At 38.9% G+C, this 18,448-nt stretch overlaps 1 protein-coding gene across 1 annotated transcript in view; it reads right to left on the bottom strand.

The window, feature by feature from the left end:
- The window catches only part of daw1 (dynein assembly factor with WDR repeat domains 1), a 56,181-nt gene extending 39,231 nt beyond the window's left edge, over positions 1 to 16,950 (bottom strand). Inside the window, exons 1-3 of the mRNA XM_039759916.1 lie at positions 16,881 to 16,950; positions 14,891 to 14,963; positions 13,867 to 14,011 (exon numbers count right to left, since the gene is read on the bottom strand). Of these exons, the coding sequence (XP_039615850.1) occupies positions 13,867 to 14,011; positions 14,891 to 14,963; positions 16,881 to 16,920 (258 nt within the window). The 5' untranslated portion in view covers positions 16,921 to 16,950. The remainder of the gene's footprint in view (positions 1 to 13,866; positions 14,012 to 14,890; positions 14,964 to 16,880) is intronic.
- Positions 16,951 to 18,448: the final 1,498 nt, after the last annotated feature.

The following is an 18,448-nucleotide window of genomic DNA, read 5'->3' as shown; positions in this document are numbered from 1 at the left end:
GTACTGTCCTGACCATACACTGTACTGTTTGACTTTTACTTGTTACTTCTATGGACTCAGGGTTATCCTCATTAGGCTTCCATCTATTTTAGATTCTAAGTAGCCCATGCCACTCGCAACTTTAATGTCTCTGTAACTGAAAAAACCCTCTGTATCCGTTAATGGCAGACATCTCGAAACATTCTAGGAGCCCTGATCTTATCCAAGAGTGGCACGGCTCTCAGTGGCAGTGAAACTTGGTGTCTCCTTCTTGCTGACCATTATGCTTAATATACTGTACAGTATGAACTCATTTTATTGCACAAACTAGTATGTATTGAGTCGTCCTGGACACATGTAACATTCAAATATCAGGTAGATTTAAATATTGAGCTTTTAGTGCATTTATAAAAGGAACAAATGCAAAACGCACTGTCCAGCAGAAAAATCATAAAAGCCTGGTAAATACATTTGGAAAAAGTAAAGTGTAACATATTTTACTGGTCACGGTTCATATTGCAAGTGCACAGTATTACTAATAAACTTTGACAAATATCTATGTTCTATTGTAACACTAATATCAAAAATACAGAATATTTTATTATTTCTGCTATCAATTGTATAGTTCATTGTAGGAGTTACTTTGGCATGGTGGCAGAGTCCCAGGATTCTATAAATGTTTTCATCAGTAGAAAAATATCAAAATATATGTTAGTGAATACTGCCCTCTTCAGGTTTCCTTTGGAATAGCGTTTAAATGCTTCAAACCGATATTACACTTGTTCATCGTGGTTAAGTTTTAATCTAATTGTTTCTCCCAATTTAAATTACTAGCACATATAGTAATTCAGATTACAAAGTGCCAGGACAAATCCTTGACGATCCTCTTAGGTGAGGGCGGAAAAGCACTAATTCCGGATGAAATTACATACACCCCCTTTGACAGCGAATGGCACTTTCGTTTTAATCCTCTGATTAGCAGCATAACAATGGACAGCTAAGAATGTGCAGAATGATAAACATGGCCAAATCTAGAAGGCCAAAGGGTTGATAAAGATATGCTTTCAAGTGACAAGTAAGTGAACTATCTTTTAACATGTCTGGACATAACTAATAATTATCTCATCCTCACCAAGTCATAAAATCAGACGACTCAAATGACAGCAAGTCGGACTTTATTTTGTTCAATGAGCTTGAACAAGGTATCCAGGAAAAAGCCTGCTGACTCCAAAAAGAACTTGGCAGCAAGGGTTATGATGGCACCGCAGCATCTGAAAGAACCACACTACATCTGGTATAAGGTCCTCCGGAAACCATCATAGTTTGATCAAAAATGCACAATGCTACTGTAGCTGCTGGTAAATAAGGCAGGATCAAGCATGGGTGAGACGCGTGCCAGAAGAAATCTATCCAAAAAAGTTTGTTTTAAAAACATTTAGTGAACATTCAAGCAAACAATCCACACAGGAATAGAGATGAGATGTTACACATGTAGAATAAAATGCAAAACAAAAATGGGAAAAATGTTTCTTCTTGTTAGACTTCCAATTGTTCCTATACTTAAGGATGAATTATATCACTATGCTTTACTTTACATTCAGTACATTCAGTACATTCTAAACGTACAGCTCTGCACATACAACAGAGGATGTAAAGGCATGGTTTAAAACTGTGTGCCCTTCATGCCTTACTCTCGGCTAGGCAGGTCACTAACTGAGACTGATCTGTAGTCAGAGAGACAAGAAATAGCTAGAATATGCCAATCCAATTCAGCTTGTGAGGGTTGTAAGAACCTCCCATAGACCATGCACGAATATATAGGCAAACATTTAATATAACTCAAATAACTGGCAAATGGCTCTTACATCTACATTTGGCAAACCATAACAAAGCATATCTCCAAACCAAACATGAAGCAGGGTGGAGGAGGAGTGAAGATCTGTGCAGTTTTATGTGCCTTGTAGTTACTGAGTCCACCATGAGCTCCTTTTTCTAGCAGAGTTATAAAAATGCAAGCCAGTCTGTCTGTCAGCTAAAGCTTGGCTAAAACTTGATTGGATGATGGATCACACAACAACAGAACGATCCTAAGCTCTGATCCTGAACGGCTAAAAAAGTTAAGAATCAGGGTTTTTGGAATAGTCAAGTCAATTTCCAGATTTCGAGTTGCGCATAATACGATATGAAACATAAATGATCTCAAAGCACCAATGAATTCAACCAGTTCTGCAGGGATTCAGTCGAAATTGCAAGCGATTGCTGCTAAAGGTGGGTTGACCAATCATAAGAATCACTTCTCTCTCTATTATAAAAAAAAAAAAATCTTGGAAGGAGACGAGATGTGATTGTCTCAGAGACACTTTCACATCCCGCGAGACAAGTCTTTGTGCCAAGTGATGTAACTACGCCGCAAGGCAAGAGCTTATGCAAAGTGATTTGGAAAAGTCCTGTGTGGTTATGTCAGACACATTTCTTGTAGACAGAACGAAATGATATTCACTCACAGGCAGTTATAAGTTGCGTTGTCAAGATATAATTCCAAACACGGAATCAAAATTCAATGCAATATTGACAAAAAAGGTAAAAGCGAAAAGAAATCGAATAGTTGATATGACAGAAGTGTGCCGCGCGAAATGCAGATCATGTGGCATGGCAGCAGCTGACTGAGCAAACAGGAGGTAAAAGAAAAACTGGATGTGTTTCCCATTGTATCACCGTTTAAGAGGGGGTATCGGAGGAGCGATCGCGTGTCCTTGGGGTGCGTTCAGCCCCCCTCTTCACAATGTGGGCAGCAGAGACACGAAGTGGTTGGCACATAGAGCAGGTGGGGGTTGGATGGGGGGTGGGCGAGCACACCTACCAGGGGCAAAGCCTCCTAGAACTTTTATACATATGGCTTCAGCACGTTGGCTCTACTTTATTGAATACAATTTACGTAGTAGAATCTGTTACATGCTTTTTGCCACCAGGAGTTGTCTTCGTTTAAGACTTGGTGACTTGATGCATGCCATGTAAAACCACAGAGTTGAAAATGGAAGTTCTCAGTGTACTTTTCACATGAATTTAGGTCTAAAGAGAAATTTAAAGACTTTTTAAACCATAACAAAACTGGGAGGCAAACTTTGTAACACTGCTATGTGCAAAGAAGCCTGAGGCAAGCCCTAGGATAAAGGAGATCAAAGAGATCAAAACATGCAGTTTTAAAACTAATCCTAACAATTGTCATTCAGTCAGCATTTTATATACTACACCACTACAAGAATACTCCAAAAGAGCAAACACGATTCCAATTCAGTACATTCTGAAACACTCTAAGCACTAGGTGGCACTAACAGAAATACACCAACTTTCTATAAATACTGGGGAAGAAGTATGAAAAGTGTTTCATTATTTATTGTTTTAAAGATAACTATTCTTTTATATGTATCTATAACTGTTTTTGGGTGGCATGCTGGCACAGTGGTAGCACTGATGCCTCGCAATAAGGAGGTTAGGGTTTGCATCCCAGGAACTCTCTGCGTGGTGTTTGCATGTTCTCCCATGTCTGCGTGGGTTTCCCTTGGGTGCTCCGGTTTCCTCTCACAGTCCAAAGACATGCAGGTTAGGTGAACTGGTGATGTTAAATTGGCCCGAGTGTATGTTTGAAGTGTGTGTAGTGTGTGTTCACCCTGTGATGGACTGGCACCCTGCCCAGGGTTTCTTTCCCTACCTTATGCCCCATGCAAGCTGGAATAGGCTCCAGCAGACCCCCACGACCCTTATCAGGTTAGCAAATGACTAATTGACTGATATGAAATGTACTCAAAAATCAAACTGCTTAACAGAAAAAAAGCTACTACATTAAATGCCTTGGGGTAGAGTATTAAAAGATGACAATTTACAGTTCAAAACAACTTGATTCAATAATTTTCCAAACCCATTAACTCCATAATGGAGCCATGGGGTGTAGCACCCTAACCCAGGCACAGCAAGCACAAAGCAGGAACCAGGACTTAATGGGATCCATCACAACCACAAGACACTCACCCATACAGCATACCTACGTACAAAAGGACAATTTATCCATCCATCCATTATCCAACATGCTATATCCTAATTACAGGGTCACGGGGGTCAGCTGGAGCCAATCCCAGCCAACACAGGGCGCAAGACAGGAAACAAACCCCGGGCAGGGCACCAGCCCACCGCAGGGCACACACACCCACCACACAATAGAGACAATTTAGGATCACCAATGCACCTAACCTGTATGTCTTTGGACTGTGGGAGGAAACCGGAGTACCCCCATGCAGACAAGGGGAGAACATGCAAACTCCACGCAGGGAGGACCCAGGAAGCAAACCCAGGTCTCCTAAATGCGAGGTAGCAGCACTACCCACTGCGTCACCGTGCCGCCCCAAAAGGACAATTTAGCATCAGCAAATAACTTAATATCAATATTTCAAGGAAGAAATCCAAATGTCTGGAGAAAACAGATGCAGTCATGAAGTGGAAACAGAAAGGGACATGGCCATTGAAAAGCTGCAGACGAAATACTAAACCCTAAAAGACAACACAAGTCACAAGAAGATGGACACGTGACTCACCTCAGCACAGTCAAGGAGACTGAGCACAAAAGAACACCCAGCCTCGACATTCACAACCACAAATGCCACTTACTTCACAAGGCACGAAGAACAATATGAGAAGGCATTGAATCAATACACGCAGTGAATATCCTCAGAAGAAAAAAAATCAGACATAACTGCGACAGACTTTTGCTATGTGTGGAGGATAAAGGATTCAGGCTGTGTTATTGTGACCTCGATCGAGCATCTTACACTAGGTGTCTGGCTGGGGTAGCGTTTACTGTTGAAACACATAATACAGTGCATCTGGAAAGTATTCACAGTGCATCACTTTTTCCACATTTTGTTATGTTACAGCCTTATTCTAAAATGGATTAAATTCATTTTTTTCCTCAGAATTCTACACACAACATCCCATAATGACAACGTGAAAAAAGTTTACTTGAGATTTTTGCAAATTTATTAAAAATAAAAAAAATGAGAAAGCACATGTACATAAGTATTCACAGCCTTTGCCATGAAGCTCTAATTAAGCTCAGGTGCATCCTGTTTCCCCTGATCATCCTTGAGATGTTTCTGCAGCTTAATTGGAGTCCACCTGTGGTGAATTCAGTTGATTGGACATGATTTGGAAAGGCACACACCTGTCTATATAAGGTCCCACAGTTGACAGTTCATGTCAGAGCACAAACCAAGCATGAAGTTAAAGGAATTGTCTGTAGACCTCCGAGACAGGATTGTCTCGAGGCTCAAATTTGGGGAAGGTTACAGAAAAAGTTCTGCTGCTTTGAAGACCCCAATGAGCACAGTGGCCTCCATCATCCGTAAGTGGAAGAAGTTCAAAACAACCAGGTCTCTTCCTGATATGCAGGTTACAGTTGGTCCAGAATGCTGTCGCTCGCTTTCTGGTTGGGGCAAGAAAGTCTGATTCTGTTTCTCTAATATTAGCTTCTTTACATGGGTTTGCTCCTGCCTATTTATCCGAATTGTGTGTTTTACACCAGCCATCCAGAGTGCTTAGATCTTCTGGTCTGTTGTCTCTTGTTGTCTCTCGCCCTAAGTGTAAAGCTAAGGGGGACAGGGCTTCTGCAGCTGCTGCTCCTCGCCTGTGGAACTCTTTACCTCATCACATAAAGGAGTCGTCTACAATTGAACTGTTCAAAACAAGATTAAAGACTCACTTCTATCCACTTGCATTCCGTGACCTTCAGTAATACTGATGGTTGCCTCATTGTGATTATGTAACATTAGCAAAATACCTGCGCTTCGCAGCGGCGAAGTACTCCCTTAAAATTTTTATTAAGAAGAAAATTAAACCTTTTTAAACTGAGGGAAAATATGCCAATAATTATTTGTTAAGGATCTCTTTATATACCACATTGTGAGTTTGGCCCTCCGGTTGTAATATGACCACGATGTGCACTGAGCTTACTCTTGAGCATGCAACGTACAGTTGGCCATGTGAACAGTAATCTTGTTTCAAATCTCACAGCTTGGATTGCTGCTGTTTTAATCGGTTTGAGTTTCATGGTTTGTTTCAGTTACGACAGTATTTGTAGGACTTGTGCTGAAGAGACATTCGGCATCTGTCAAGTGTTGTAAGTATACAACCGGTTTCTGCAGGAGCCCTACTTTTTTGGGATTGCACCTCACCCGGAAGTGTTTCCAAACCATGCTAATGGGCCACCAGAAGTCCTCCTGGGTGCAGGATAAAGGCAGTCCACTACTCCAGGAGCCAGAGTAGGGAGGAAGGTGACAAAGCCTGCTGGAGGAGGAGTGGAGGCGGAAAGAGAGACAGAGAGAAGATGAAAAAGAAAGTGCCGTGTGCGTTTACCTGTTGGTGCTTTGCTGCACTGTGTATTAGTGGGAAATGAAGGGAAAGAGTTTCCCATGTAAACAAAGCCTGTGTTGTGCTGGAACTTGTGCCTGTGTCTGTCTGTGTTAGGTTAGGGGAGTTGGTGCGCCTCCTGGTGGCCACAAATGTCATAGTGATAGGTGACCATTAATATCTTCCCATTAACTCTTTTAGGGCTGATGTCGACTTTTGTCAAAAGGAGGAGTTGACGATGGTAATCAACTGTAAACTGTGCCAAAACAAACCGTTATGTTTTAGTTGGACTCTCATTGCTAGAAGGAACGTTAGCATCATTGGTTTGACCGAGATGTTCTGTGCTCGTGAGTAGTAAGGTGCAAACAAGAGCAAAAATGGCACCGACATAATGGCGAGAGATCAAAGCGAATGCATAAAACAAAATACTCCGTGGACAAAGTTTTGCCTATTATCTCTGAACTGGACTATGACTTGCCGGATTCAGATTTTGATACAAGTGATCGAAAACGAATGTGACGTTCCAGCTTCAGCTGACTGGTCCCCAGCTAATTGAGTAGATGGCACGCCTATGGCAATAATCGCCAGGAGGACTGCCACTTAACAATGGTAAGAGGTAGAAACCAGATTGCAATGCACTGCGACCGTGATGCAAAGACAGCCTGGCAGCAAGTCTGCCGAACACTTGTGGCAAACTGGCAGCTGCAGCATGCAGCAACAGACGTTTTATGTTGATTTCTGTGTGAAACCATTGCTTTCAGAAACTATGTTTTCGGAAAAAATATTCAGCCCTTAAAGAGTTAAAATAACACATAACTTGCCAAGGAACTCTCCAAAAAAGAGCAAGTATAGATTATCTACATTAAATGAATAAGTTTACTATTCATTCAAAAAATGACAAAACAACAGTCACCACAGTGAAAAGCAAGGTCTGTGTATTCAGAGTCCACAAGGAATATTCAAGAGCTCACAGTGCAATTTCCACCTTGGATGGGCATCAGTTTGAAAAGGCTGACGCGTTTTAAGAATTCTGAGCCTGGAGACCCTACTGTGTTCATAATGAATGGCGAATATCCAAATAAAACCTCAGAATACCCAAGAAGTGGTGGTGCACAGGAACAGGGACTCCCTGAAGTAATGTATGATTATTTTTAACTGTCAAATTCCTATAAAAGAGGAAAAGGTTACTCTGTCTGATCACACTTTAGTTTAGGTATCCATTAGAGACTATAAATATTTAATTAACTGTGCTATTAACAATAAGACATTATCATAAAAAGACTCCTAAAATATTAAACTGTCATTTTTATTTGTTTTATATCCTTTTAAAAAAGCTTCTAATGTGCTTCTAATACTTGAACTTGACATTTATTGCCAGGCAACATGGTTGCCAGGAAATTCTCTTAGAGTTACATCCACACACTTAACGTAAATATAATTAAACAACAAAATATACATACATAACACCATCAGAACATTATATGCTGTAAACAGGGATAAATAAAACAATATAGTAAAATAGTGCAATTCTAAATCCAATACAAAATAAACAGAAAATAAACAAAATGTGTACTGAATGGAGAAGTTTTGAAGTCTGAAAAAGACAGAGATGAATCAGAGACTACATTTAACCAGAGTGACTATGTCTAGTTGTTCTAGCTGAAAAAGATGTTTTTTGTATATCTAGCACATTTTTCCACCCGTCATATATACAGTAGTCCAGCTTCAGGCCTATAATGTTTTCTACTGTCCAAATGACAAGCTGCACTTTATGTTTAGTGTGAGAAGACTCATTGCTATAACAGACTGTTATGGAGAAAGTCGGGATGCTTTGAATGATGGCTCAGTAGGTCTGTACCAGTACTGATTGGACATATCTTGGAGATTTTGGAAACCCACCTTCACAGCTAAAACAATTTTTGTACTTTAAATGTTTTTTATTAGTTTATTAGAATTTTATATTTTCAAAGTTTAATTGTGGAGCTTTATTTTCATATATGAGTTTGAATTTTATTTCCTTGCAAGAAAACTTTTAATAATTTAATAAACTGATTAATTGCATCACATCCCCACAGTGAAAGCTGGTGAGGGCTAACATATTTGTTATGGGATTTGCGTAGATATCCAGTACCAGTGTAGTAGTGGAAACCAACGTGAGTTCAGAAGGTGAGGACGTAGTTCCACTGATACTCTGCAGTTTTATAAGAAAAACGATAAAGGATAGCAAATACGAGTTATAAATTCTAAAGTAAAGCACACACAAATTTGAACATTGGGGAACTTAAAGATCTGAACTCAGTGAAAGTTTGGAAACATTCAACGAATACTAAATGAGGTGCTCTTTTGAGCCGATTGATCTTCTTGTCACAATATTGTGTGCTTTGTGCTTTTACTGCGCTCTAATCCTCCTCACATTTCAAACATCGGCTCTACATCACTAGATGCATCACTGTTTTACATGGGGGAATGCACTTTACTAATTTACTACACACAGTTTAACAACCAATTTAGATAGATAGATAGATAGATAGATACTTTATTAATCGCAAGGGGAAATTATATATTTACTACACTTTGGTTTGATTCACCCATTTTATCCTGGCATGAGTCTGGGTTGGGACCTTCTAATGCATTTAATTCCAAATACACACATTGCTTCACAAACTCTAAAATGTCAACTCAATTTAACTTTTCGAAGTGTGCAGCTCCCCTTCTTTGTTGTTTGCCGTGGTTTATAGACCTCCTGTAATTAATGATACTTTAATTTCTGAATTCTTTGATCTCCTGGCTGATATCACCCTCTCCCATGACAAAATATTTATTGTTGGTGATTTCGACATTCATGTTTGTTGTCAATCGAAAACCTTTGGTCAAAGACTTTTTATCACTATTGGACTCATTTGATTTTATACAGCATATTAATACGCCAACTCACTCTCTCGGTCACACCCTTGATCTCGTTCTTACTCGTGATATTTCAGTGAATAGTATTGATTTATGTGATGTTTCTTTCACTGATCACTTTTCTGTAATGATGGATATTACTGTTGATCTCCTGACTAATAGCCATCCACCAAGCTGCTCGCGCTTTTTAAATTCTTCCATTAAATCTGATTTCATAACCATTTTCTCTAGTCTTTACATGCATGACCAAAATAATGATATTGATGACTCTGTCGTAAAATTGAATTCCTCCTGTAAAGCAGTTTTAGACGTAATTGCTCCGACCAAGATATGCAGTAATAAGGTAAGACCTGCTCCCTGGCTAAATGAAACTACGCGATCACAGCGCCGCCCCTGTCAAACTGCTGAACGGTGTTGGAAAAAAGATGGACTGACTATCTCTAAACAGATTTTCAGGACTTCTCTTTTCAATTTCCAGGCTGAAGTTAAGAAATTGAAACATGACTTCTTTGCCGAATTAGTTTCCCGCCGTTTAAAAAATCCTAGGGTTTTATTTAATTCAATTAATATGGCCATTCACCTTCATTCTATAATGGGATTAAATAGCACTGTTCATTCATGTGAGCAGTTTCTAGCTTTCTTTGTCAGCAAAATTGATACTATCCGCCGTGGCATTGTTCAAAATGGTTATGAACTTCCTACTGGTAATCATGACACTTTTCTAGATTCCTTTGATCTTGTCTCACTTTCAATGCTAAAAAGAACTGTTGACACCCTTAAACCAGCTTCCAGCACCCTCAATATTGTTCCACCACATCTCTTAGTGGAAGCCTTTGATGTGTTGGGCCCATCTTTACTAGCCATTATAAATGATTCTATTAGTTTGGGGGTTGTGTCCTCATTTTTTAAACATGCTGCAGTCCATCCCCATCTAAAAAAGGCAGGATTAGATCCTGGAGTTTTAACCAACTTTCGTCCAATTTCCCAGCTCCCATTTCTGGCTAAAATTCTAGAAAAAATTATTTATAATCAATTGGTCGATCACCTTAACTCCAATAATTTATTTGAGACCTACCAATCTGGTTTTAGGCGTTAATCATGGTGTTGAAACGGCACTCCTGAAAGTGTTCAACAAAATCTCTTATTATTGACTCAGGTGACACGGCAGTCCTTGTCCTCCTTGACCTGTCCGCTGCCTTTGACACTATTGATCATGAGATATTGCTAATGCGGCTCGAACATCTTGTTGGGATTAAAGGGGCTGCTCTTAACTGGTTCAGGTCATATTTAACTGGTAGACGCTTTTCAGTGACTGTAAATTCCTCATTTTCATCTACTGCTCCTCTTAAATATGGTGTTCCTCAGGGATCCATTTTGGGTCCTATTTTATTCTCTATATACCTTCACCCTATTGGAGCGACTTTTAGGAAATGTAACATTTCTTTTCACTGCTATGCTGATGATACTCAGGTTTATATTCCCGTCTGCAACTCTGCAACAAATCAACTCCACAACTGTCTGTCTGAACTAAGATCCTGGAGGGCCAATAATTTTCTTGATCTAAATCAAAATAAAATGGAGGTGCTTATAGTGGGTCCACCAGCTAAAGCCCAAATTGGTCTTGGACTTCTCGGCTATTTCTCTGCCTTTTTGAAACCTCAAGTCCGCAATCTTGGTGTTACCTTTGATAGTAACCTCTCTTTTGAGAAACAAGTAAATTCTGTAGTCTAGAGTTGCTTTTTCCAACTTCGTCTATTAGGTAAGATAAAGCCTTACTTATCTTCTAAAGACCTTGAGAAAGCTACTCATGCTTTTATTTTTTCTCGCCTCGATTATTGCAATTCGCTGTATTCTGGGATTAGCAAATCCCTGATACACAGGTTACAGCTGGTCCAAAATGCTGCCACTCGCTTTCTGGTTGGGGCAAGGAAGTATGACTCTGTTTCTCCAATGTTAGCTTCTTTACACTGGCTGCCTGTCAGTTTTCGAATTGATTTTAAAATGTTGTTGCTAGTTTTTAAATCTTTACATGGGCTTGCTCCTGCCTATTTATCCGAATTGTGTGTTTTACACCAGCCATTCAGAGTGCTTAGATATTCTAGTCAGTTGTCTCTTGTTGTCCCTCGTACCAAGTGTAAAACCAAGGGGGACAGGGCTTCTGCAGCTGCTGCTCCTCACCTGTGGAACTCTTTACCTCATCACATAAAGGAGTCGTCTACAATTGAACTGTTCAAAACAAGATTAAAGACTCACTTCTATTCACGTGCATTCCGTGACCTTCAGTAATACTGATGGTTTTTATCTTTGTGATCATATAACATAATTTCTATTTATTATCTCTTATTTTATGTTCATATATTTTATTACTATTTATGTTTATTGTTTGTTTTTTTATTTTTCTTTTATTCTGTTATTGTAAAGCACTTTGGCCGCAGCATTACTACGTTGTTTTAAATGTGCTATATAAATAAATTGACATTGACAAATTAGACGATCTACATGTCTCCGAATTAAAGTTAAATCCAAACCAAAAGTTCCCAAACTTTTTTCAGCCACAGACCCCTTTACCAAAAACTTCTAAAACCATCGACCCCCTAGTCATTTACTTTACTTACTCAAATTAATAAATGTGTACAGTACTCGATATTAAATATTTTACTAGATATCAAACTTTTCATTTTAATCTCTTGTAATTAATGATTGAAAAAGGTAAAAGGACTACGGAATATGGCATTATCTTGTGCAACATTTAATATCAAAACGTGCACTAGCGAAAATTAAAGCAAAAAAATTGTTTTTTTTACATTTTTGACATTTATGAAATAAATATGTAAATTCAAAATAAGTACAAATAGTCCAAGCTGTACTATCTGCATTTCTTTTTTTGGTCCATTCATATTATTATCTGAAGAAATAAAAACTTTTATTAACAAACAATTTCGACAGACCCTGTGATAAAAATAAAACCCAATAAAGTATGTACTTACTTGAAACAGAAGATTTTTGTTCAAACTCGAATAAATAAACTGTGTCCGCTGATTTTCTTTTTCACAGTACTGCTCCGCAATAAATAATTATATTCAAAGTTCAAATCACAAATAAGTACGTCACATCAAACGAACCAATTTATAGTGTTTTATGAAAACATGACCGTACAAGACTGATAGATTCTGCTAATATCGAATATCCGTCGTCTCGTCCGACCTTGAACAAGTGCGGCCATGCAACAGTTTTTCATGTCCACACTTGCTTTGATACGTTCGATAAGACAATGCACAGACATGTTTGTGCTACATGTATTTTCATTCATTCTTACGTGTGACTCTTTTAATGACACATTTTACCTTTGGTATGTAATGTGTTTTCATCAAAAAGGTGTTTTTTTGAATTATTTTACTTCTTAATTAGGTACCTATTGGAATCATAGATATTTTGAAGTAACAAACAAATAGCAGTAGTAAGAGGGTCTATTTTTGCTGCCCAAATTTTTTTATTGAAACTATCGACCCCTAGAAAGTTTAAATCGACCCCAGGGGGTTGATATCGACTACTTTGGGAACTCTTGATCCAAACAATATATTCATTCTCTTTTCACTGTTCCGTTATTTCACCAAGTAATAATTTCCTTTTGTTTGCGCTAATACAATCTTTACTATCATTTTTTTTGAGACTTTCAAATTTTAGTACTTTTATCATCTCTAACCTGCTCTGCATGTGTACCACACCAATGTTTTGAATTCTTTACAACATTCTACTTTGTCATCTACTCTTTGTCTTTTATTTCAGGCCCCGGGCGTGGTTAAATCTCTTGGCACAAAGTCTCATCTTGCGAGACGTGAAAGTGTCTCTCTGAAAAAGTCACATCTCGTCCCAGGATTTTTTTTATTATAATAGAGAGATGTAATTGGTGTAATCTCTATGATATAGCTGATCAAACTATACAACATGGTACAGCTATTAGACATATATAAGCGAAAAAACTGTGTGTGTATGGAGCAGTACATTCTGCTCACCATCAACCACAGCCACTAGATAGTTCATGCATGCTCTTTTTAATTTTTTCGGTACCTGCATGCACCTCACTTCTCACTATGAAAAAGCCGGTGTGCACCAAACACTGCCACATAACAACAACGTCATGCGAACAACACAGATGAAGAAACACAACGTCAAAAAAAAGCAAATGCCGTGGCTCCAGGTGAAACACTTCAGCAACAGAGGGCAAGGCTTGAAGTTTTCACTAAAACATTGTCTATCTGGAGGATTTTCTCAAGACAAAGATTAACAGGACTCGCGATATGCCAGCAAAACAGCTAAGATATGGCATCACCAGTGTCTTCTTACAAAAGCCAGTGGGGCAGTAAACACAGCTGGGTCCACGTGCTCTTCACTGGCCAGTTCTTAAGAGTTAGCCGATGCGTCGCCAAGTCCACAAACATAGCAAAACATCTGGAGAATTTTTTCTTAGCCAGAAGACCACATGCAGCAATAATTTATAAAGACAGATGTTTGATTAGACAATTTGGTTAATGTAGGTTTATAAGCTTGGATAGTTTAGTAATAAATATCTGTTTAAGTTGTGCATACCTTAAAAAGGAAGAATCTGTGATCATCCTGCTGTCCAAGTTTTTCCTGTAGTCTCTGTATCAGCTGCTTCACCTGCTCTGTCCTAGGAGGTGTTATGAGTGGCTCTGTCTTCTTAATTTCTTCAACCAAAGCGGAAATGTCTGTTCTGTAAAGGAAAATAGACACAACTCAATAGTATAATTTATTTGGAATAATAGTATTTTAATATACAATAAAGCTGCATTTTGATGTTACAATACACTGTGACGTACACCTGCATTTATAATTTATTAATAAGCTCACTTGGAGTTTTTAAGCCAGCTGTGACAAAGTAGTGAAACAGACAGACAGCGTGCAACATTCATATAGTGGACAATGAGCTTTGTGTAACTTTTAGGAGCGGTAAACATGCAGTAATATTCTGTACAGCTGAGGAATACTGCTCTATTATATTTAGATTTTCAGGTTCACGTCTGCAGCTTTCTAAAAATGTGTACTCAAAGGATCTATTGCATTGTGGGAAAAATCCTGCGCATTTGTTTGGAAAATAGTAGTAACAGAACAAATAAATACAGAACTTGAAAAGTGCTCTTCACTGTCTTATTCTTCTTTAGGCAAAATCCTCATCCTCTCACTAGCAAGTGTTTGTTATGTATAAAAACGACTGGGCCTCATGACATAACTTGAAAGAACAAATCCCTCCGAATTCCACAAAAGGTTAAAAGAGAAACTTTCCAGGTTCAACTTGTGAAAAAGACACAAGAACAAATATTATATTCTTAAGCTACCAGCCATATAGACTGAACATACAGTTAAAAGTTTGTGCATTTTCCAGATAAATATAAAATCTCTTCCTGCATTTAGCAGGTACGCCTTTTCTTTGTTTGAGAAACTGAGCTTCCTTCGAGCTTCTTTTATCACAAAAGCTTATAGTGCTTGATGGCATTTCATAACATTAAAAAGTTATAACAATCTTACTCAAAGCAATTCTGATTTGAAATTGTAAAAATAAAAATAAAACTACACAAAGTGCACAATGACTCACTCTTGAGATAGATCTAGAAGATCTATGGATTTAGTCTTTAATTCACCTCCTTTTTCATACTCCAAAATAATACCTAAAAAGAAAAAATAATTACAGCTTGTCTTTATTGTCACACACATATGAAACATTGATGAAGTGCCAAATAGGATAAAATATTGAAATAGAGTTGGAACTCTTATTAACACAATGAATTAGCTAGTTTTGTACATAACCAGTGCATAAATGATATATATCAGGTCAGGTCAGGTCAGGGAGCATGCACTGGTACAGTCCATTGCCGCACCCACTACACAATGAATCACCTCGGGATCCCAGTTGGCAACCCCGCAGGCAGACACGGGGTCCAGTCCCACACTCCGGAAATAACCCTCTATCTGCCACAGCCAGGTGTTACGTGGGCGTCCCCTTGGCTTTTTCCAGCCACTTGAGTACCCAACAATGAGGATCCTGTGAGTCAAATCACCCTTGGGGAATTGCGCCACATTAGTTCTGTAACTGAGGCTCCCACACAATGCAGCTAATGTGCCTCATTTGGGACTCTGTGAGCAACTGCTCATTCGACACAAAGTCAAACCAACGATACCCAAGGATTCTCTGAAGAGACACAGTACCAAAGGAGTCCAGCCTTTGTCTAAGGTCACTGGAAAGCATCCATGTCTTGCAACCACATAGCAAGACAAGAAGCACCAGGACTCTAAAGACTTGGACCTGCGTCCTTTTGCATAGATATCGGGAGCGCCACACACCCCATTCCAGTGACCTAATGACCCCGATGCTCTCCCAATCCGTCTACTGACTTCATAGGTAGAGTCGCCAGAGACAAGAATGTCACTGCCGAGGTAAGTAAACCTCCTGACAAGGTCGACACTCTCTCTCTGCAAACAGACACACTGCTGATTTTGGTTTTTATCCAGGATAATAAAAAAAAATAAAAATTTGTAATATTAAAGAGCTGGCATTCCCTCCTAACAGGCCTGAAGTTACCGGACGTGTCTGTCAGATAGGCTGCCTTAAGTAGTTTTTCACTTATCGTTGTGTATGTAACAGCATGCGAACGTTTCTTCCGACGTAATGGCGGAAAACAGAGGCAGAGTTAATGTTTCGGTAATTGGATCGTTTATTTTATTAGACTACTAAACTAATGATATGCCCTGCTCAAACGGTTCCTTTCTTACGAATAATTTCACTTAATATGCGCTTAGACCTCCAGTGCATGAAAGAAAATACCGAGAGTGAATGATTTCCAAAATTAAGTTTCATATTGAAAAACCAAAACTAAGAAAGTAAACAATGCTGACACAAATAACAATAAGCGACAAGCAAAACAATTTGCGCATATCCATACTTTCTCAGTTTCTAGAAGAATCTAGCAGCGTTGATTCTTACTGTGGAGTTCTAAGAAACAAATGGTTAATTTCAATCACAAAAGCTACTGAAAGGTTTTGTTGCTTATTTTTAACGCTAGAACTTTATATTCAAGACATACTCTTAAATAATTATGCAATTCGACAAACACCCATTGGTATACAACAGATACATTTACTAAAACGAGAATGAATTACATTAGTTTAAAAATAACTTTAATTAAACGTCTTGATGATAGCGATTATAGGTCTTGAAAGTCGACACTCGTTCAAATCCCATTCGATTACGATGCCCATCCTTACAAGTCTACTTTTAAATGAAGCGCTCTTTTCACTTTTATCAACGTGGTATGGGAAACTCTGATGCGCTTAGCAAACTGCTACAAGCGCAACACTGCACTCTGCTCATGCGATCACCGTCGCATTTTCGTTGTAATTGCATCACAACGAGTTCTTCTCCTTCAAGAGCAACAACCGATGTTCACCCGCCGCACAGTGAATTGATTCGAAACAAATCACGAGTGGAATGTACATGAAACAGTCTGCTACACTCTTCACACATCAACGCAACACAGTTTAAAAAAAAAAAACTTTACACGAATATTTAAACACCATAATCGTATTACCTGGGGGGTAATATCTGAGCAGAAAACGTTTCAGCTTCATCTTTCCTTGGAGGACTACTGGCGAAACAGAGCGTCGCTATAGCAACCGCGGCCAAACATAGGCAGAGATGCACATGCGCACAAATGCGTCTCCCGTTCTCGCATATGAAAGAAATCTACTTGGGCTCAGTCAATGAAGCGGAAGAAATAACGAATGAGAATTTGAATCGAGAAAAGAAAGCAACATTAAGTGAAAGTTGTGCCTTTTAAAATATAGTATATAATAATTCTTCAAGCTCTGCACGATGCCGGTACTGCTCTTAGATACTGAATGTAAGGAAGTGTAATATTTTGCAGTGTTGTTCTCGGGTATCGTGGGAGTAGCAGAATACTGTACATCTCAATGCCAAAAAGATTTTTTATGATTTTTAATCATTAACTGCCTCAGTGGATTACAGCCATCTCGCAATGAATATATCTTTGCTTTTTTCTGCCAGATTTCTACACTACTTACCTATTTGTGAGAATAAAAGTCTGTTTCATTCATCAGAATAACAAATAATAGCAACATTAAGAGCATGGACATGTAACTACAGAATATATTTTATAAAGCCATTCTTTGTATTGTCCTTCACATATGTTTGCTAATAACAGCACAGTTATCACCTCTTTAAGTTTTCAGGAGGTCCCATACAATATCCTCAACATGTCAGTAATCTATTAGGCACTAGCAGACAAACCTATAGCCGCCACCCTGAAATGCAGGTTCAGAATCGAAAAATGAAGACTGCACATTATCCAAAATATAAATCCACAGAAGGATCACAATGAGCTCCGACACAAAGCAAGCAAGATGGTTGTTGCACATGAGAGACTGGCAATCAGACGAGGATTCAGGAGGAAGCATTCATCTTGAAGGAGTCAAGTGGGGAGCTGCTGTTCACCAAGGGGAGTTACAGAGTCAGGTTTGCTGCACAACAGCATTAGATTCCTCGTTTATATTCAACGTAACTTTTATAGAGAATGCAAGATATTCATATATGTCTGCTCTTTGTAGATAACTATGGCTCAAGCTTAAAGCTGACTTTTGGTGCTTTAAACAACTGCTTCACATGAGGAAGGGCAGCATGACACAAAGTCTGTATTTATATGATTCAGTGCTTCTTTGTGTTGAACTGTCAAACTGCATGAGTCTGTTTCCAAGGCCCACCTGCATCTACTTCTGGTCTGTGGCAATGTGAAGTGTATGGAACACAGCTCCTTGTCATACAGTCATGTGGAAATGTATGGTTACCCACCTTCCCAAGCCTCCTTGAATGGTGTCCTGTATAGACAGTGATGAATAAAGTGGCACTGTTTTCTTGTTATGTGCAGAACTGTGTTTGGTGAAAACTGAGCACAGCCTCATAGAGGTTTAAAGCTGAAGGACGCGGATGCCTTGCAGTCATAAGTCCACCGTGAAGTTCTGTAGAGGAAAAATGCAAAGCTGTCTGCCCACCATCTGAAGATTGGTCATTATTGAATCAGTGAACAGAACACTTTGAGGTTTGAGGAAAGAAGAGGGATTGGAGGAGTTGAACTTCTTCAGT

The sequence above is a fragment of the Polypterus senegalus genome, chromosome 1, assembly GCF_016835505.1.
Source record: "Polypterus senegalus isolate Bchr_013 chromosome 1, ASM1683550v1, whole genome shotgun sequence".
Lineage (NCBI taxonomy): Eukaryota > Metazoa > Chordata > Cladistia > Polypteriformes > Polypteridae > Polypterus > Polypterus senegalus.
The sequence above is the reverse complement of the archived record's forward strand: the minus strand, read 5'-3'. Positions and strand labels throughout refer to the sequence as shown.